Source organism: Nanorana parkeri, unplaced genomic scaffold (assembly GCF_000935625.1).
Source record: "Nanorana parkeri isolate BGI_ZX_2015 unplaced genomic scaffold, ASM93562v1 scaffold864, whole genome shotgun sequence".
Taxonomy (NCBI): domain Eukaryota; kingdom Metazoa; phylum Chordata; class Amphibia; order Anura; family Dicroglossidae; genus Nanorana; species Nanorana parkeri.
The window spans coordinates 533,011-555,732 of record NW_017307132.1 but is presented as its reverse complement, the minus strand read 5'-3'; the positions used below and the strand labels follow the sequence as shown (position 1 = coordinate 555,732).

General features: G+C 40.4%; 1 protein-coding gene across 1 annotated transcript in view; it reads left to right on the top strand.

Moving 5' to 3' along the window:
- Window positions 1-22,722, top strand: part of TBKBP1 (TBK1 binding protein 1) — an 83,057-nt gene that overhangs the window by 18,925 nt on the left and 41,410 nt on the right. The window contains exons 2-4 of the mRNA XM_018565588.1: window positions 5,457-5,552; window positions 7,135-7,239; window positions 18,306-18,456. Coding sequence (XP_018421090.1) covers window positions 5,457-5,552; window positions 7,135-7,239; window positions 18,306-18,456 — 352 coding nt within the window. The remainder of the gene's footprint in view (window positions 1-5,456; window positions 5,553-7,134; window positions 7,240-18,305; window positions 18,457-22,722) is intronic.

Here is a 22,722-nt window from a genome sequence, read left to right as displayed (position 1 = left end):
CATCTGGGCTGCACTGTTTTGTCATTTGTCTCAAAAGTCTATGATATGACGTCATCCCACCTTAGTAAGACAGTTTATATTAGCTGCCATGTCTTAGAGTGGTATGAGTGGCTGCTTGAAGAAATCCTTGCCTTTATGGCTAACCTACAGCAGAAGTCTGTCTTCTGTGGTATGTCTGCAGCTAATTAGGACCTCTGTGTAACTACAGTACATGCTGTATTTGTGTTATGCCTTGTGCTGTACATGGAAAATCCCAATGTATATGTATATGAACACATACATGAAATCATTCACTTCTGATGTGATCAACTGCCTATTTCATGTGTACTAGCGCTTACCAAATAACCTCATATTATTACCATCTGTAACCTTTAGGGGTTCTGCTAGTTTATGTGTGTTACAGGTTACTAGCCAGTGATGAGGTCACAGTAATACTGCAGCTCTCGGGCCTCATACACTAGTACAGGCCTCATGTATACTTTGGTTTAGTAATTGCAAGTGATATGCTTTACAGATATGTAGGGCTGCAACTAATGATTATTTTATTAATCGATTAATCAGATACATTTTTTTAATAAAGACCATCCTTCAGTTAAAATAAAATACACAAATGCAGTGTTACAAACATAAAGTTTACTTCAGAATAAAACTGCATGCACAATATTTTGCAGTCGCACTGCACTAGAACACATAGCATTGCGGTACCGTGCGCTCCAGTACGTCAGTCACAGTGTGGGTGGGAGGTGCGTTTAGGTTGCCATTGAAATAAATGGCACTGCAATGCACCTCCCGCAGCAGAATTTGTCAGTCCGAAACCGAAAATGACTTTTGCAAGCTTTTATAATTTTTTTTATTTTTTATTATTAACTGTTGTAAGCACATGGCGCTTGAATAGCTTCATCCAGGGAATGGCAGCAGTCGCCAGCTGAATGTCAATACAACAGGTAGTGGGCTGGTGCAATAGCTAGCCTGCTATTGTCCATTTCAAATTGTAATAGCAGGCTGGCTATTGCCCTTGCCCACTGCTTGCTGTGCCCTCCTCCCTGCATGGAGGAGAGAGCTAGGGGATGCAACCAACTAATCAATAATGAGAATAGTTGACAACTATTCTCATCAATTTAATCGATTGGCTGTCTGCAGACATGGCTACAACACAGAAGTCACCTCATGCTTTCGGCAATTATTGCACTGGTGATTTTGTTTATTCTGGTTTTATAGTAGACACAGAATTTCTCATCTTAAGCTGGCCATACACTAGTAGATTTCCAACAAATGTTCCTACAAAAGATCTTTCTTTACCACCTCAAATAGCCATCAGACACTTTACGCATATCAATCGAGATTTCATTTGATTCTAACATTCGATTTTTCAATTAATGAAGTTCCCCTAAAGAAAACCACATTCACTGTTAGAATTTTGTTCCTTTGAGAAAACTTTTCCATCCGCTCCTTTAAGTGCTTTTTGTCTGCGGTGGAAATCAATTGTCAATTTGACTCCGTCAACTAATAGATTTCCAAAAGAACTTTAGCACAAAAGAACTTTCTTTCAACTTTCTAAGCAGTGTATGGCCAGCTTTAGTATTTATGTTACTGGGAAATGCGTGGCAGGTGTTTGTCCTTTGCCTACACACTTTGTGCTAATGGGGGTCCCTCTTTCCTATCTCAGAACATTAGAAGGTTTGTGAATACAAAACTGAAATGTGCAAATTTTACTTCATGATGGTTTGTTCACGAATGTTTACACGTTTAGGATTTTTTATTGATGTTGTAGCAATGCCAGTTCTGTGGGTCACTATATACCTTACCTCACTGACCTCCAAGCCTTATACACACTGCTGTGACTTGGCCTTATCTGTTTACATCACAGATATGTACCTTTTACTTATACAATTACAGGCAATTTTATGCATTGTAAATATATTATCTAATGTCTAATTTTATTATTTTCAGATGTGAAGACTTGCTGTATATTAAGCTTACATTTAGAGCAGCTTCTGTATAAATATCCCTTTTATGCATCTTCTATTTATGGTACCTAGCCTGTTGGTCTTGCACCTTCTAGTTTTGGTGTGATTTTTCCCACCCTTCTATACTTTCTTGCTTATCCTCTCTATGTATGCCATGATTTGGGAAATCGGAATTAGTTACCTGGTAACTCACTTTCCAGGAATCTTCCATGATGGCACTTAGTTCCCTCGCTATGTAATTTAAAGGACGAACTATGAGACGAGTGATTTCCACTCACCTCATAGTTCTAGCCGACCTGTGACAATGAGACTGTCACAGGTTGGCTCAGTAGATCGAGAAGAACACATACCGGGTTCGCTCACCTCTCGATCCTGTCACGGCTCTCTGCCGTGACAGGCAGAGCCAGCTGTCACTCACGCAGCTGGGCGGATCTCGACGTCGAGCTGCGGCGTCTCAGTATACCACGAGCTGTAGCTCGTGGTATACTGAGCTTAAGGTAACGGGAGGACGCTAGTTTGTGTCCTCCCGTTACCCTAAGGAGAACTATGGGGAAAAACACTGACCCCATAGTTCTCCTTTTAATCTTCTGTTTATAGTGGAGGTATGTTTTGCCTTTTTCTGATTACTTTTTTATATAGACTGAGGCAGCAGCGCAGGGGGCTGCAATTTAAAGTGTTCTAGGGGTTGTGTTTACTATCTGGTGGACGGGGTCATCACTCATGTATATTGCCCTGGACAATTAATGGAGTTACCAGGTAAAAGTGAAATCTGTTATGGGAGAAATAATGTAATTGCCAACTTCCTTCTGAAAATACTAGCTGCCTGCCTGTTATGCCAAATCACTAGTTTTGATACCTTGAGTTATTATCGATATCTGAATACTTGTTCCTGGTGAGTGACTCCAGGTATTGAATCAAAAGGTTCAGCATGACAGCCAGGAAACTCACATTCCCTTAGTAGCACTTATAGGTCCTGTCTCTCTCTCTTCAACTGTGGGTGTCAACACACCTCTGTCATCTTCCCTCGTAGCTCATGCAAAAGTAAATGAAGCTGCACATTAGGGCTGCAACAACTAATCGATTTAAATTGATTTATAATCGATAATGAGAATCGTTGGCAAAGATTTTCATCACCGATTAGTTGCTTTTCGATTAGTTGCCGCTGCTCTGCTCTTCAGTTCTCCTCCATGCTGGTGCTGGCTGCAGCGGTCTGTGTCCCTTTCAATCCCTGCTTCTCTCCCCGACCTGTATCGGCGGGGGCACAGACCACTGCAGCCAGCACCAGCGGAGAGGAGAGACGGCTGTGACTGGGTTCCCCCTCTGCCCTCCCCTACCTCTGCTTCCACGCCCCGTTCGGCCTCTGCCCCGTGCCTCCTCTGCCCCGCCCCCCATGCCTCCACTGCCGCCTTGTTCCTTCTCTGCATCTAGAGGCTGGGAGCCATAGCCAGCCTGCTATTGGATATTCTAAAATGCAACAGACAATAGCAGGCTGGCTATTGCACCCACCCACTGCCTGCTGCCAATCAGCAGAGAAAGACCTGATGGAGAACTTTCTCCTTCAGGTCCCTCCTCTGCTGTTTGACAGCAGGTAGTGGGCGGGGGCAATAGCCAGCCTGCTATTCGATATTGCAATTTGAAAACTCCAATAGCAGGCTGGCTATTGCTCCCAGCAATAAAGTAAAACTACTAAAAAATAAATAAATAAAAATTAAAAATGCAAACGAATAAAAAAATAAGTTTAATAAGTTAAATAAACTAAAATTAAAAACAGAAAAAAAATGTTTTGGGTGTGTTATTTTAAATAAAAGGTTAGTTATTTTATTACTTTGGCTTACATTTATACAATTCACATTATGTTTAATCTACGAAACTAATTAAAATGTCTAATATAATACATATAATTATTTAAAAAAATATATATGTAAAAGGTGGGAAAAGTCATTTTCAGCCTGACAAATTTTGCTGTAGGAGGTGCTTTGTGGTGCCATTCATTTCAATTCATCCCAAATGCACCTCCCGTCCGCAGTGTGATTGCCTGCAGTGGAACGCGCTGTTCTGCACTGCCCTGTGTTCCAGTGCAGTGCGATTTAAAAAAAATTGCATTCCGTTTTATTCTGAAGTAAACTTTATGTCTGTAACGCTGCATTTGTGTATTTTATGTTGGTATTAAATGTTTTTTTTTTATCTGGATAATTGACGCTAATAATCGATAATAAAAATAATCGTTAGCTGCAGCCCTACTGCACATTGCTTTTTACTAGAACTTGAATAGCTTTATTGATCCATCAGTGACAGAGACACTACTCTCCATGTCCCTACTGTAACACATTTCGCCTCATACTGGGTATTAATGGCAGAGGAGTCTCTGTCACTGGTGGACTCATAAAGCTATTCAAGCACAAGGGGAAAGGGGTATGAGGCTTTACATTGTTCATTTATGACAGCAAGGAAACTAGAACTTTTAAGTTAAAGTGACATTAAACCCTCAGATTTTTTAACATAAACCAATACTGTAATGCGTGCCTTACTGTAATCCATGGTAGTTTCCCTTCTCTTTGCTGCTCTTCCTTTTAAATACGTATCTCTTCTCATGCTGGGGGAGAACTTCCCTTTGCAGCTAAGTGCCTCTTCCTGTAGTGCTGGCTCAGGTTGCAAACCTACACACAGACACCATGTATCCATTTCAGAGACAAGGCAGTCTGCTGCAAAACAGTAGTTCTGCCCAGCATGAGAAGAGATGCGTATTTAAAAGGAAGAGCATCAAAGAGAAGGGAAACAACCATGGATTACAGTAAGGCACACATTACAGTATTGGTTTATGTTAAAAAATCTGAGGGTTTAATGTCACTTTAAGACGTCAGCAAGTGCAACTTCCATGTTTCTTTCATGGCAGGCTTACATAAATACTGTAGAGGATTAAAAAATAAAGCTTTAGGGCTCATTCAGACGGGTGTGCATGTGCGTACGGAATGCACGCCCGTGAAAAGACCTCATCCCAGGAGGGACAGGTGCTGCGTGTAATTGCGCACAGCAGCCTGTTGTTTCATATGAGTGGACACGACTGCATGCAGTTACCCGCGATCACACCAGAACCTGCACATCCGTGTGGTTCCGTGTCCCTGCATTTGGATGCACACTGTCTGTGCCCTGAGCCCTTAAAGAGAATATGAACTGATCAGTTATCTGCTGGAAAAAAAACTGCTCCAAGTGATCAAAAAGCCAAAAAGAAACATGATTATGCAAGAACCAGCTCAGTTCAGATGTTGCCCTTGTAGAACCATTGCTGTTGTCTTGTGGTTAATTTCACCATTGTTGAATTTTGGTAAAACTACTACTGACTGAACTGGCCACAACCAACTACAAGGAGTGATGATTTGTTTTATCAACCTGTTTATAAATAAAAAGCTTTATATTTTACTAGGTTTATAAATTATTTTAATATGACAGACTTGCATATTTCCTGCTTAATTTATGTGCTTTTTATTCTAGTATCCTATAATATCTGAATTTGGGGATGAGAACTTTTCACCATATGACGATGCCAAGGAGGATTCTCTGCTTAGAACGGAGGCCTCACAACATGAGGTGAGTGGGGAAAGAATTTTTGCTTGGCCCAGCTGCCACTCCTCCACCTGTGTGTGTGTGTGTGTGTGTGTGTGTGTATACACATCTTTCTGCTGGCACTGCAAACCTGGTGACTCATGTGTGTATGTATAATCACATTCCTCCCCCTCACTCCTTCCTAGAGTAACTACTTATAGTAATAATGACATATTGCATGCATTGGCACAGTACACCCACCTCTTACAGTTGCTTCTATGGGTGATTCTCAAGAGGAAAATAGAACAACATGACAAGTTATATAATAATGGCACTCTGTAGGGATCATTTACAAATGTGAAAATGTTCATGGTAAAGCACTGAAATAATTTGTAACAGATATCAAGTACATGCGATGTCTTTTCTAAAGGAAGTATGGATTTATTAGGGTAGGGTATAAGTAGATATATATGCTGTTCTTGGCTCCTAAAGCAATCTTCAAGAGCACACCTTCCTTGTTTAAGGAAGCTTGTTTTCCGTAAGTGTACAAAAGTAATCAGCAAAGAAACCAATATTTTGGAACCATGTAGTCATTAGATATTTTTTTCTGCTGTGTTCGTGAGATTGCCATATGCATGTGAGATGGTGTTATCAACCCCATTATAACAGCACCATTTTAATGCATACATTAGGACTGTAAGGCATTTAGTGTATTTCCTTCTCTTAGGTACAAGATACACTTGTCTTATCTGCATATGTAACTGAAAACTGTAAGGCTTACATTATTCTGTAGATCAAGAGTTTCTGGCAGTGGTTCACATCTAAAGCCTTCCCAGGCACATGAATACAGTAAAAGTTGTACACCAAAAGTAAAGTGAAAAAAAAGGCACACATGTGGAACAGCTTGCCACAGCAAGCAATTAGGGTGCCCTAATGGACTGGCAAAGAATAGGTGGAGGAAAACAGGGTGGTGCTAGGTGGGAGAGAAGATGGGCAATGCAGGGGAATGCTGGAGGGGTAGGAGAGTCATAATAAAGGGAACACTGAGGCTGAGTAGAGGCACAGTACATTGGAGATGCTGGAAGGGTAGGTGGATGCTGATGGGAGAGCTAAGTGGGGAGATGGGAGAGCATGCACCTAAACCTACATAGGTCGTAGGTGCATGCGTTTGCAAATACAGTGGTACCTTGGGTCACGAATGCTTCTGTTCGCAAACAATTTGGTTCGCGAACAGAATGTTCGGCAAAATTTTGTTTCTGTTCGCAAACTCCGCATCGGGTGACGAACACAACCGCAGCCATCTTCCCTGCTCTGACACATGGTCGTGGCTTCCTCTAGTTGAGATCGTGGTCTGAGTTTGATTTGGTACTGGATTTAAAATACCAACTGTGTAAACATGGCTACAACGTAGGATATTGCAATAATCAAAACATATAAGAAAATGATAATTATGTTCAACAGCCACAAAGCACCTTCAATCTCCACCATTCAACTGCCAGAAGATATGTGAATGTGACTATTGGCTTTGGGTTGGTACAGAATGTTTTCAGTCTTTACACTTTCAAACATAAGGCCAAAAGTTAGGAATATGCACCAATCCAACTTTAGCTACATTTTGTTTCTACAGCTTCAGAACAACCAAGAAAAGGAAGAACAGCTGGGAGAAATTGTGCGAGCATGTGAGAAAATGTGTGCAGAAAGGAGTGAGCTGCATGAAGAGCTTAGTGAAATGGTGAGTCTGATGACATGCAGACGTTTCTCGTGTACAAGAGAGGAAAGTTAGTGTAGTGTGCGCAAAGCTGGCCATGCACAGATGTTGACACACAATCATCTCTTGGGTTTAACAAATGCATTGTTTAAGACTGGCCCCAGGATTACAGAACTTGTCTATACATTTTATGAGTTTGAAATTTGAAATCAACATCTTACTATTTGTAAACAAATCTAGACTGATTCACTCTTGCCTATAGTCTACATGACTAATACTGGACCATATATATAGTAAAATAAGAAAAATATGTCCCACTCAAAGGGGTTAAGGCTTTTCCCCATAGTTCTCCTTAGGGTAACGGGAGGACACAAACTAGCGTCCCCCCGTCACCCTAAGCTCAGTATACCGCGAGCTACAGCTCGCGGTATACTGAGACGCCGCAGCTGAAGCGGATCCCGATAATTATGTCTGGATCTAGAGGCAGAGCCAGCTGTACCCGCCCCCTCCCCGTCTGTTCCGCCAGTCAGCGATGGAGGATCGGAGCGGGGTAATCCAGCCCCTCCCCTGTCACGGCAGAGAGCCGTGACAGGATCGAGAAGTGACCGAACGCCGGTATGTGTTCGCTCACTTCTCGATCTACTGAGCCGACCTGTGACAGTCTTATTGTCACAGGTCGGCTAGAACTATGAGGTGAGTGAAAAGCACTCACCTCATAGTTCTCCTTTAAGAAAGAGAGAAAGAGTAGTCTGAAAACTGCACTCTTGAGAAAGCAAAACTAGTCTTTATTGCTCCATCATATTAAAAACATTAAACATCTCCACACATATACCCTGCATGGGGATTCCCCTCAATAATCTATCATCAAAATGCGCTATACACGACAAGACAAATATAAGCTTTTCACTTCTAGTTCTAAAGTCACAGCATATACTATCCTGTTATAACATCAGCATTAAACTTTATTAGGAATGCATACTAGAGCTGTTTTTTGATAATGGAATCAAAGCTTGCCTGAAAAAAAATCCCTTTTATCTATTGAGTGCTTTCACCAACTTACTAGTTTCCCAGTGTACTTTGCATCTCTTTCCCTGCAGCTTGTTGTGATGAAGTCTCAATTTCTCAAGACTACAAAGCCCATAATGCATTGCTTACAGCAAGCAATGATGTTCAGATGTTGAGTTGTAGTTCAGATGACAGGCTCTGTCAATGTCAATTCATTGGGGAAATACATCCTATGGGCATCTTCAGTAAGTGAGTTTACAAACTTCTAGTTTGACACGGTTGTTAGAAGGGATATAGAACTTATGGAAATTCCATATAGAAATACATATTGATTTTTAGTTTGTTAGCAATTTAGGTCAATCTTCTCCACATGGCACTAATCACATATGGTAACTGCCTATATGTACCCTAATCACATATGGTAACTGCCTATATGTACCCTTAGTGGGAAGATGGCAAGCCTAGTAATTTGCTTATTTTTTATGTAAAATGTTTAGAACCTCTGTCAGGTTATACATGCTGCCTGTGTCCCTCCTGAGGAGACTCCTCCTCTCTTCTGGTTCTGTCTGTCATCCCTGACTTGAACAGGAAGTAAGAAGAAATCTCTGCAACAAGGACATAGGCTACAGTCAAAAACCTTCCTACGTGTGACCAAAACAACAAAAAAATATATATATTTGTGGCTAGGTTGTGCTTTGAGTAGGGATGTTCAGATACCAGTTCAGATACCAGTGCTGATACTAGGCATTTTCATGAGAACTACCAGGGTTGCAGCAGTTGTAGATGTGACTGGGCACTACTGTCCTGAAATCATTAGTCTGTATTGTTTTAGAAAAACTGTCACATGACACTAAACAAAAATGTATCAGTAATTGTATCTGTGAGTACTTGGACAAGTATCAGTACTCGGTCTGGGAAAAAATGGCATTGGTGCATCCCTAAAATATATATACTGTATATATAAAACAAATCATACGTTAAAACAGGCATGCACAAGTCCCAGGAGCCCCGAATGCTCCTTAAAAATGACAGCCGCCTCCTAACTTTTGAGTTTTTCTCTAGTTTAGTCTTGGAGCTGGAAAAGTATCTGTACTTGTACAAAGTATGGTACTTGGTATCTGAACATCCCTGGCTTTAAGGTAGACAGTAGAAGGCAGGAAAACGAAATAAAGCATGTTGCTGTTTGGGAGCTGGGAAGATGAACTGTAAGAGCGTAGCTGCAATTCTACATACAAAAGGTATATAAAATGATGCTGTGGTGGTATGATAAGTTGTACATTTTATGGTTGGCACATTGTGTGAATGAGAAGTGACACAGGCCTTGTTTAGTTTGTTGATTAAAGTGAACTCGGGGCACAAAAAGGGCGGATACAAGACCAGTCACCCTGCACAAGGAGAAAGGGCAGCAGTGACTGGACTTTATTACAGGAAGTTCCTGCACAAATACTGGTTAAATAACCAGATCTGGAATAAATACACAAACATCACCAAGATTCAAGTAAGAATACAGATGCCTTATGTATTTAGGCAATATTTGCTTATCCCAGAGTTCAGTGTTAAGTGTGGGGAATAGTAAAAAATTAGATTAGGGGAAAAGAAAGAAAAAGGGAAAGTTATTTTAGAGACAACAACAATTTCAAGCTGATCTCACTGCAAACACCCATCTCACCTGATGGGCTTCCTTACTCAGTCCTTAATTTTGCCAAAAGTGGACAAGCTATGGGCAATCGAGTACATACGTATTCTCAAGAATCAGCAAATGTGCTTTTAACCCTTTTGCATATGTCGGTGGCAGCGGGGCCCTGTAAGCAGCCGGGGGTCTATTTACATGTGTAAAGCCAAATGCTTTACACTGGAAGTGATTCTACGTGCACACACGATTTTGAAGCTTGACATTTATGGTGTCTATATACTCGACGCAACCTCCTCTTTTATATTTTAGTGTATTTTTTTACTGAAAATGTGGGTTTGATAAACAGTTGCACTAATATCATGCAACATAAAATTGCAACTGCCACCATTTTTTTCTACAGAGTCCCTGCTTTTAGAAAATATATAATTATGAGAAATGGGAAGGGGGGGTGGGGGGGATTGGGGGGATAAGACATTTTCAGGCCCAACATTGGCAGAGAAAGTGTTAAAGCTGTCTCACACTGACCTCTGTAGCTAAAGGCACTTCAAAGTAATTAATTCTCAGATTCAAAGCAAAAGTCATCTATGTCATTCTCTCAGCAGCTCACCTTCCCTTCTCCCCCTCACAATAGTGATTTAATAGCCTTCCAGCCTTCTAATCCATAATGTAAACATAGCATGTGCTGTGGGTAGGGGAAGCAGAGTGAGCTGAGCTAAGAAGAGATTTCAGTGCTTCAGCTGTACAATTAGAGGATAAATTGCTGCACAATGCTTTCTGTTACTGAGGTCACGAAGAGCTTGTTTTAAAGCTCATTTGATGCATGTTAAGAAAATATGAATACTTGAACGGCCATAGTTTAGCCACAGATACACTTTAAGGTTAACAGTAGGCAACTCCTGCTGCACATAGTGTGCATGGTAATCCAATCGTTACACAATTGTTTCTTGTTTAGGGATCTGGCTCCCCCACTTCAGGCCACACAGCACACACATATGATGACATTTACACCAATAAAAGATCTAATTTAATGATTAGAATGCCTGCATACCAAATATTGGTGTTTGTGATTAAATATATGGTTATGGTATTCACCACAAAAGGAAACATTTTAAATAGAAACTGGAGTGATATAATGTGACAGTATGTTCAAGACACAGTAGCTATTGTTACAGGTAGCTGTGCTAAATAAGTTAACTTGCGCCATTGACATGTCATACTATCACAGAACAAGGATAATGTGACACGTGATGAGGACTGAGGCAATAAAGGATACACTATAAAACACTGAGGCACGAAGTGTGTGGGGGTGAGTTAAGATCGAATGAGCAGTGTGATAGTTGAAAGTAGGTGGCAATATCGTGCCTTAAGAACAAGAAATGCAAAGAGTGGGAGAGGGATACAAAAAGGTGAAAAGCTCCTTACTAGACCACAAAGCACATAATGCCTCGCTGCAGTGGAAAACAAAGCCGTGAACAATGAATGAGGGGAATATAGGAAGCTGACAGTGATGTAGTGCATCACAATTGCACTCAAACAGGTAACATTTTAAACTTTTTTGTTAAACCCATAATGTCAAAATCTAATATATAGCAGCATACTGCCGGACTTATCATGTTTGCTTTTTGGTTTCTGTCTGCAGCCTATCACTTGTCAGCCTTCTTCCTTTTGAGGTTTCCCCTGTCTCCATTTCCATCTTGAGGATGGCTCCACAGCTTTACAGGGTCTCGTGGAGCCACCCTTGTGTGTGTGCTTCAAGGTGTGATGGGCACGCTTCAGGGAAGCGCCTTGTTGTTATGGCCCTGGGGATGGTCATATGGCCATTGTATGATTCTACTGGGGTGTGTGCGTTAATCCACGACAGGGTCCGCATGCACATTTTCTTCAAACAGGATATGATAGTCTGACTTGGGCGTGCCCCATGCATCTGCTGTGGAATCAGTAGGATGAGGGACCTGACGTTGCAGTCAAGCAACCTATAAGGTGCATTCTCCCTACGCTCACTATCCTCACTGACCAGAACATCAAGGTAATGGCTTTGATGTATAAGCAGCTACTGAGAGAAAAAGTAAGGGAATGGGGATATATTCTCCAAAAATGTGTTATACTGAAGGTTGCCTTGATATAAGCAAATACATTAACATAAAAAAAGAGGAGGGTTTAATGCTACTTTAAGATGTGTGCATAAAACAGATAGCAAGTTTAAAGGACTAATAAGCCTAAGTGCTTGTTAACACCATTGCCTTGCAGGATCACATATGCATTTAACATGTGTTGCGTTAAGCAGCCCATTCATCTTTAACTATACCAAAGCTCTGTAATTCACTTACTGAACATGCAACATTTTTTTAATGCAACAGATCACAATGCTTAGATTATTTACATCTGTGCCATGTGATGCACTACGCAATGCAAGTGCTTTGGGGTGCCATTCAAAAATGAATGGCACCACAACATATCACAATGTGGTTTTTGCGAAACTGCGTGGTGTGACAACATGCAGTAAAGACATGTGTTTCCATAGCAAAATTTTTATGGAGCCCTGCACAACCTCTCTGTGGCACTTCACAGAGTCGGCTGTGACAATACTGTTCTTAATGCTAACATAATGTGGTATAAATTAAGGACAGGTAGCAGGACTGCTTTCAGTATTGTAAGTACACTATTAGGGACCATTACTGTGGATTGAAGTTGCTTTGGAAGAGGGGAGTAGGAGTAGGGGTGAATCTGTGTTGGGAGGGGGAGAACTCCACTACATTGATACAGACAACAATATAAACCTGACAGGGGTTTCTCCTTTTCCATCTCCAGTAGGTTAAGAATATAATGCTCTTTTTGCCAGGACATTTTTTAGAAAGTATTACTTACCTTACTCCATGGTCCAGCAGTCTTCCTATCTGCTGATTCCAGTTGTAATGACTGGTCCCCCAAAGCCTCTTTTCTTGGCAATCTGAAAATGGTATTGGTGCTACCTCTCTTGCCGACATCATCACATACAATACAGAACCAGTGGCTACTGCTGGCGTTGTGTGGTATATGATGACAGCGGAGTGCCAATCAAGTTTCTGCCGCTGGAGGGAAAAGAATGGGGAGCGGTTGTCATGGGTCTGTAAGTTAATGTAAGAAATACTTTGTTAAATCATGACCTTTAAAAATAGTATTCTTCATAATTGTGTGCTGCTTGGAGTTCTACTTTAAGTACTTCCTTTCCAGTATGAAGTTTGGCGATCAATGTTGCGGCATTTCATTTTGTTTAGGTCATGCTTTATATTATGTGTCTGTAGTGGCAGAGCATTGGTACTCTAGAGCGCATTGTTTTGTCATGCAGCTTTAGAAATGGACAAATCAATCAAGCAACATCTTTCAAATTCTGAAATTGTCAGAGTCTATATTAATGATATAATGTAATTCCAGAGATTAAACTATAAGGTGGCAAAACCACAGATTCTTCTTGCGTCAGTTACTTAGCAATGGCAGCATGAATTTAAAGAGTATAGCTCGTTTATACCCTTGGCTTTGTGTGCTAGAACATTGTGATCTTGCCACGTGTGACAGATTTAAGTTTCATAAATGTTAGGCACCTTACATTAAATAGAAAATGAAGGGTCCACCCCCACATCTACTGCTGAGATATTCCAATGGCAAAAGTATATAAATTATAATAAAAATGGTATAAAAAGCATATGAACAATACAAAAAAACAATACTAGTAAATGACCATGGGAGAGACAAATAAAACCTGCAAAAATAAAAATTAACCATAACTTTAAATAGGTTTGCTTTAAAATAGGTAGCACATTCACTGTTCGACAACCAATATAGCATTGGATGTCTTTTGAAATATTTATAAGACCAGTTTAATAATATAAACTAATCATAAGTATAACTAAAAAAAGGAGTCTCATGTTTAATAACATTATAGATAGAGATGAGCCAATTAGTCCCGGTTTAATTTGCCCAGAGTTTGACGAACCTTGTTTTAAAATTCGGTTAATCTCAACTTGAAGGAGATTCCCATTGTAGTCTGTGGATGCAGATCATGATAAATAGTTCTGAACTAGGCTAGTAAGCAAGCTATTGTCAAATTAAAGGAATGGGAGCTGGACACAGCCATGGGGTACATGTACATGTATCTCCCTCTAGGAAACATTCCCTGTGAACACATGAAGCCTGTTATCGTTGTAATATATATGGAGAGGCTGCAGACATGAAAAGCATTAAGGTGTAACAAAGGATTAAAAAAGGTAACCCCCACCCATCAATTGTCTAAGATACTTAGCATTTTGCTACCTACATAACTTTCAGTAAGGATTTACACCTATGTTTAAGGACCTGCCAGTGCCTATAAGCCCTACACTAATCTCTTCCTTTCCTTTGCAGTTTGTTAGCAGCACTCACTATACTTTCCCTATCAAAGATAAAATTAATTGTCAATATTAGGGATGTCCAGATACCATTTTTGCAGGACCAAGTACAAGTACTTTACCTCAAGTAACTCAAGGACATTGACCTTTTTCCTAAAACAATACAGACTAATGATTTTAGGGCAGTTTAGGGCAAACCTGCACCTCATCCTTGGTGGCGAACCTGGACCTCGTCCTTAATCATAGATAAAATTATAACCAAATTTACAATCACAAAATGATTATTCCAATACAAAAAAGTCCTTATGTAAATCTATTCATGTGAAACCCCATGGAAATCGTGGACTTTTTCAACATATATGAAAAGGCCAACATTAGATTTTGTATTAATGCAGTGCCTATAGATAAAGGTAATGTGCTTGAACAAGAAACAGGAAAAATTTGCCTTTTAAATAATTTTATGTAACAATAGATGTAATGGTGTACTTGGCATCAAAGGGAGGTATTCCCCCCTTCAGCAGAAATTACTTCTTACTGGCTGTTTCTATAATGCCCACCAGTTCTGACATTGACTATTTAGTGGAGTTTGTTCATGACCAAGGTATTATAAGTGATAATCAGCACGGATTTAGGAAGGACCGTTCTTGTCAGACCCACCTACTAACATTCTACGAATAAGTGAATAGAGATCTGGATGGAGGGAGGCCGGTGGATGTTGTATATCTGGATTTTGCAAAGGCATTTGACACGGTACCATATAAACGCTTAATACACAAGCTGAGATCTATGGGCATAGATGAAATGGTGTGAACATGGATAGAGAACTGGCTACAGGAACGTGTCCAGACAGTTTTGATAAATTACTGTTTTTCACATTGGTCTGAGAGTGGCGTGCCCCAGGGTTCTGTGCCAGGCCCAATACTATTTAACCTGTTTATTAACAATATTGTGGAGGGTGTCAATCGCCATGTTTCTGTGTATGCAGATGCAGATGATGTAAAATGGAAAAAGATTTGGGGGTGATAATTGACCGCAGATTGAACAATAGCTTGCAATGCCAGGCTGCGGCAAACAAAGCTAACAGAGTACTGTCTTGTATTCAAAAGGGAATGTACTGTAGAGACAAAACAATAATATTGCCACTTTATAGATCGCTGGTTCGATCTCATCTGGAGTATGCAGTCCAGTTTTGGTCACCAGTCCACAGAAAAGATGTACTTGAGCTGAAGAAGGTCCAGAGAAGAGCAACCAAGCTAATTAAGGGGCTGGAGAATCAAGACTACGAAACAAGGTTGCTAAATTTAAACTTGTTGACGCTGGAAGTGAGGCGATTAAGAGGGGACATGATTTTTTTTATACAAAATGTTCAGTGGTGGTGGCAACATTGGCACTAAACTTTTTACTGTAAACTCCGTAACAATGACTAGAGACCACCACCTAAAATTGGTGGAGAAAAGATTTATCCATGAAGGGCGTAGGGGCTTCTTTTCAGTTAGAGCCGTTACATTTTGTAACTCTGTCAGCAAAGAATATTGATTCATTCAAAAAGCAGTTAGATTCCATCATAAGAGACCGTAAAATACAGGGGTACAGGTACACTTAAATACTAGAACGCACTGGGACTCTTATACACACATGCACGCACAAGAGACACGCGCACACACAAAAAGGTTGAACTTGATGGACTTGTGTCTTTTTTTCAACTCAAATACTCTGTGACTATGTAACTATTTTTGACAGTTTCTTTATGCAAAATTGCTTTGGTTGCAAGATAATGGTGGGTTTGCTTGCACTGAACTGCTTGTTTCAAAATCACCATACAAAAACTTTATGGAAATTAAAGGGTCATTAAACCCTTGCGTGTGTTTGCATACACCTAGCAAGCACTAGATATATTCAAAAACATTAAAAAAGTTACAAAACAGGTTTAAATTTACCTGTGTCTCCGCTGCGCGCTCCCGTCCGAAGATCTGAAAATTCACGGGCGGCCGCAAAGGATCATGGGGCGGGCGCATGCGCAGTAGAGATCTTCGGCCGGAAGAAGAGAAGAGAGACAGGGTAAGTCAATGCAGCAGAGTGCACCAGCACAGACTCCCTGGGACAGGAAGAGAGAGGAGTCAGTGCTGGATCAGAGAGCAGCACGAGCGCTGGAGGGACAGCTGAAAACTACAGGAAAGAAGATGATCTGACCAAGAGACATCATTTAAGGTAAGTCCTTAAAGCAGCAGTGGGGACAAATTTTGACTTTAATATCATGTTAAATCGGGGCTCTGACTAGGGCAGTACAAAACTCTCTTTCTTCTTTCTGAACCATTCCTCGGAGGATTTGCTGTTGTGCTTCGGATCACTATCATGTTGAAAGACAATTTCCAGTTCAACTCACATTCTCATCAAGCCCATTTTAATATGATGCAGAATGTATAGCTGATTCAATAACTGCAAACTGCCCAGTCCATGAAGCAGCAAACAACTCCAAACCATAACATTTTCATCACCATGATTCACAGTTGTTCTGGGGTTCTTCCTCTAAACTACTGTTTGTGGCATGTCTACTGTTACTGTGACCAAACAACTCTAATTTAGATTGATCAGTCTTGTGCACATTTCAGGATGTCTGTTCTTTGCTTATAGTCATTGGCAAACAATATCCTTGTTCTTTTTGCACAGCAAAGGTGTTTGGCTTTACACAGCTCTCATGCAGGTTGAATTGATGCAATTAAATTGATTGAAGATTCATCCAGTCTGTTGACACATCAAAGCTGAGGAGGAGCTTGTAAGAGCTCCTATGGGCTCTGTCGCTGGTGTATCATGCAGAAATAATAGTTTATAAAAAGGTTAACTAAATAACTTTGCTGACACTGCCAATTCGTCTCACTGCAAGAACCAGCCTCCTCATAACTAATGTCCTGTACTGGTGTGGGCACTCTTACATAGAGAGTTGTTAATATAATTAGTAGCTATGTAATGTAACTTTTTTGTTTTAGTGGTCCATTAATAAGTGTGTACAGACACATTGGTAAAAAGTTTTAGGATCTAAAGGTAGTGAACTAGCCAAACGACGGAAGCACTTCATTGACTTTTTCCAATAGCCATACTTGACCTAGTTTAGTTATAATGAATTCTGGCTGATTAGATAGCTTAGATTCGATTTCACAATTTATTTGTTTTAATCAATGCTTCTAACAAGTCACATTGAAGTATTTTTATTCTTGCTATTGTCCCACACAAATCTATGAGGATGTAGTATTGGTATTTACTTATTAAAAGGGGCTTTTATGAGAGAGGTATGCGGGCTGCCGTTGTTGACCTCCTTTTGAAAATGTTAGTTGCCTGGTGGTGTCTGACTTAAGTATTTTTAAGCTACAGGCATGGAACAAGCATGCTGTAAACAAGTCTCCTAAGTGTCAGAATTTCATATCTTTATGCCTGTTTTGAGTTAGTCCCTCAGACAGAATTGAAACCAAAGAATCAGCAAGGGAACTAACATTCAGTGTTCAGCAATGACGGCCTCCATTATTCTCTCATGACAGATTCTACTTAATGGATATTACAAATACCATCCACAGCACAGTTGCCGATGTCTAGCAGCAAAGTTGTATTTGCCATAAGGTACTCGTGGAATACTGCCTGTGGCAGCAGGGCTAGAAGAAATATCTCCAACCCTCAAAATTTACCAATTTTAAGGGCTGGATATGAACAATGAGGATCCCTTTCTCAAATAAGTACAGTGCAGGAACATCTCATGAAATTCTCAGCAATCCCAGAATCTCACCGTAAGGATTGTGACGTTTCTGTATTCAGTGCAGAAACTGGCTCTAAGATAAGTATGCTTTCTAACCTTTTTCCACAGATTTGTGTTTGCTATCATTCAGCAATTTGAGATGAGGAGGACCCGATGATGCTTTTTAGTGCATGTTGTACTCATTGCATCTCAATTTACCAAGCCTGCTAGGTATACAAGAGGCCAATGCTGGCACAGGTAGTAACAGATATTTTTTTCATGATGATATATGAAATAAAGAAAAGAAGAGGATAAGAAATGTAAGGCAAAGATAATGTTAAATATACTGATACATAACTATATCTTACAGAAGGGCCTGGTTCTGACCCATGTAGCCCACATCCAGTCTTTGGAGCAGCAGTTACAGATGTGCACTGAGCCACACCCATTCCCTGGATCTGCCCTCACCAACCCAAACATGCAATACCTGTCGCTACACCATGGGCCAGACATGTCACATGGTGAGTAACTGGATTTTGGAGGAATCTCAAATGTCACAGGAATCTTGTTGAGGGATATAGTAAAGTAAAAAAGTCTTACAGTATGTATTAACATGTTGTTACTAAAAACTGGAGTTTAAATCAATCAATCAGCATTAGACATGCCCTGAAGGTTTGAATCTGATCGGTGCCATTGTAAAAATAACTCGAGTTCTTAGTAATAAATAAATGCTAATAGTGCATAAAGATTTGCCAAGAGGCAAGAACAGTGTAAAATCTACATACCATGGTTTGTCATAGATGGGAGTTTCAACTGTGAATTTATTATTTCTCTTTTTGCCAGTAAACATTTTCCCAATGATCTTATAATATTGTTTTATCTCTAACTATGTAATGTTAGTACACATAATTTTTTACGGTGTGATACCTCCTTGTCATAAAATGATATCCGTCTTAACCTGTGGTGTCATGTAACATTTTTCTACCCTTGTCATGTCCTCTTTCATCTTCCCAACATTGAAATAAAATAATGTTTTTATGACCTTTTGATATTTTGGAAGATATTTTCCACTCTTATGATCTACAGCCTTATGCTCAAACTGAAATGCTCACAGGTTGATGTGGCACTTTGCATTTATCTCACTTTTATAATAACATTTTCTTTGACTTAATAATATTACTGCCTCTACTATACCTAATAGAAAACAATGACTAAACTGTTGGAAGCAGTGGCTCTTAAGCAAACCACCAAACACACTAAGGTGCAATCCACTTAATCTCTGTTATTGGGAAGTGATTTATATGCTCTTACTTGTGTGTATAAACTGCTTTAATTAAGTGAATTTGTGGCCAGGCTATACATGCCAGGGATCCCAACCTGAAAAAAGCAATTTCAGGGAGGTGCCCTTCTCATTTCAGGGATGTGCCCTCTGCCCCCCATCTGCGTGTGTGTGTGTGTGTGGGGGGGGGGGGGGGTAGAGCACCCCCCTGAAATGATGGCAGATAGCACAGGAAGCAATAGCTTGTTTGCTATCTGCAGTTTTTTTTTTTAACATTCTGACAGTTGCTGCCGTCAGATTAAAAACAAAACCAAAACGGCATAGGAATGCATAGCTAGATTCCTATTGGCTATTTCACTTTGCAATATCCAATAGCAAGCTAGCTATTGCACCCGCCCTCCGCTGCTGTCAATCACTAGAAGCGGACCTGATGGAGAACTTCAAGTCCCCCTCTGCTGATTGACAGCAGCAGTGGGCGGGTGTAATAGCTGGTTTGCTATTGGCTATTGCAAAGTGAAATAGCCAATAGGAATCTACCTATGCATTCCTATGCCGTTTTTATGTTTTTAAATTTTTTCTGACAGCAGCCAGCGGCTCCGATGTAAAAAAAAAAAAACAGAGCAGGGAAAGGTTTACTCTGCTCGACCGAGCAGAGTAAACCTCTCCGGGAGAAAATGTTTCTCTCCCGGGCGGCCAGGAGCCGTTCTATAATAGCAGGAGACTCCCGGAGCGTCCGGGAGAGTTGGGTTGTCTGACATGTGCATATGTAGATATCTTTACCCAGCAGTCCGAGCTTTAAAACAAGTCATCACTGACCTCTGCAGCTGGAGTTAGTGTTGGGCTTTTCAGCCTCAAAGTTCACAGCAGAAGAATTGAACTAATTCCGCTCAGTAGCTCAGCTTACCACTCCCAGAATTGACATGGCAGCTTTTTAACCTTAAAATATTTAATGTAAGCGCAGAGCAGGTGTTCTGGGAGGTAGGGACATTAAAGACTTTAGTGCTTTTCAGATGGGCTTTGAGTGTGAATTGCTCCACAAGGCAGACCTCCCCCAGAAGTCAGTGAGGGCTTGCTTTAGTTAAATAAGTTTTCATTGTTTTGTTAATAATTGCATAATTTTGGACAAGGTGGTCTTTCATTATGAAAGAACGATTGAAATAATAAAGACAAAGCTACACATTTTTTTCATTCTTAGTTTTAACTGTTGTAACCAAACAATTTGTTATATAAACATCGTTAAAGTCTTTGAAAATAACTAAGTGAAATAAATCTGTAACTGATGTAGCCATTCGTTTGCATATAAAATTATACACAAACCTGAGGAATCCTTAACCTGGCAATTAGTGTTTGCTGTAAGGGTTAATGTGTTTAAGAAGAAGATGATCTTGGGTAGAAATAGTGAAGAAAGGGGGTGGGGAAAAAGGAAAGGAGGAAGGGGGTGGGAGAAAGAGAAACCGAGGTGGGGGGGGAGGGGAAGAAACGTTTGACTCTGGATCGACGTTTGCTCCACCCAGGGTGTTTTTAACTGTAGAATTTGTCTAATGGATCATTTTGTATTGCTGAAAATTTTTTTTGAACACTATAGACTTTTACAATTCCTTTTTGCAGTCCTTCCTAAGAATGGTAGAGCTGGAGTTTTTCATACTTCTGTTATGACTCATTTCATGAAATGGAATATTAATCATTGGAAATTATGTCTGGAACTCCTAGCTGGCTTTTTGTTCAGAAGGATTTCATATGGGTTTTGGAATTTATTGTAATGTCCCTGAAATGGTATATACAGTATGACTTGATATATTTGGAACCATTTGGGACAATCCCACTATATGTGGGTGAACATTCCAGGTGATGGGCAGCCATGGATGTAGGTTGATGGGTACCTAGGTTTATTTCCTGATCTTGATCATGACAGAGTACCATGTCATAAGAAGTTAATTATTTGTTTCAAGTGCTGCCATGTTTGTGGAGCATTTGGAGGTGGTTGTCGAAATTTGGTTCCACTCCTCTAAGATTATAAGTGTCCCAGTTCCATCTTCTACTTTTCGATATTGGTGGAGAAGATGTGTGAGAGGAGCATAGGAATTTGTAATAAGATTAAGCCAGAGGTTTATGGCAGCGTGGTATGTTTCTTAAATGATGTCATAGCACCAATATCGATTTTGTTGTGGATTAAGGGTGTAACAAAATGTTTTGGCTATAACCGAAAATTGAGTTTCAGTTTTATTGCTATTAGCAATGATTGTCTTTGTCAATACATAATGGGGCACGTAAATAGGATTAATGGTTAACCCACAAGAGAGCTTTCGAAGATTAGTGGGCTGTTTGTGCTGTATAAAATATGGATGTTTTTAAGCCCCAATCATCTTTGCAGTTTAGAGCAATACAAGGTAGTTAACTATTCTTTGTTTGTTTGGAAGTGTAGGGCCCAGATCCTAAACGAGAGAATGCTTCAGGAAGTGCTTGGGTGTACTAGCCCCTTCGCGTCCACTGACATACATAGTACACCATTGGCATGTAAATTGACTCCACCGGGACTCTGTTTACCTTTTGTAAAGCCGACTGCCAGCTTTACAATAGAAGCGATTCTGGCGGCTCAGCTGCCGCCAGATCGATTCTATGGTCTAGTAAAGTGCCTGCTCCCCCGGCCGCCCAACATCCCCACTGTGTTTCCTGAGCTCCACTGCCCCCCTGCAGAACCAGCATGTTGGGTGCCGGTGGGAAGCCGTTGAATGGAAGATCGCTGCTCTCCTCCCCAATCTCCTTCCCGCTCTATGGGACCGGGAGCGACGAGGATTACATCACTTCCGGTCTCTGAGCTGTCATTGCTTGGCTATTATACGGCTGAAGCCGACCGATAAGCTATTGAAATGCAATCTGCACTTCAATAGCTTATTTAAAGTGGAAAGGTTATACTAGGGGTCTTTTGGACCCCCAGTAGCACCTTAGAGGACCTGTCACTGCCAATATGCTATCGCATAGGGGATTGTAAGACCCCCCCTATGTGAAAGCAGTTAAAAAAAAAAAGTTTGAAATAACAGAATAAAATAAATGTAAAAATAATATAAAAAATGTTTAACGTCCCCCTGCACGCATTCATGCAGACACGCGTCGGGTGCGTCTATGTACGAAAATGTAGAGATGACCTGTAGGGGTTTTTAAAGCGTCGTCTGTGGACTTTTTGGGGTACTGAATTCTGCCCTATTTCACGGACGCACGCAACTTTTAACCTGGGCATGTTGGGTATCTATTTACTCGTCGTAACCTCATCTTTTATATTTAAAAAACAATGGGTATTTTACTGTGTGTTGGGGCACTAAAATTAACTGAATTGCATTTTCACTAAATTTTGGGGTTTGATAAAGAGTTGTGCCAATATCATACAAATATATAATGTTTTGGGGGTTTGAAGTAATTTTCAGGCCTAAAATATGGATTATATCACTAAAAAAAAAAGGCCTTGGCAGCAAAAGGATTAAAGTCACTCTTGATGAGAGAAACATCTTCAACA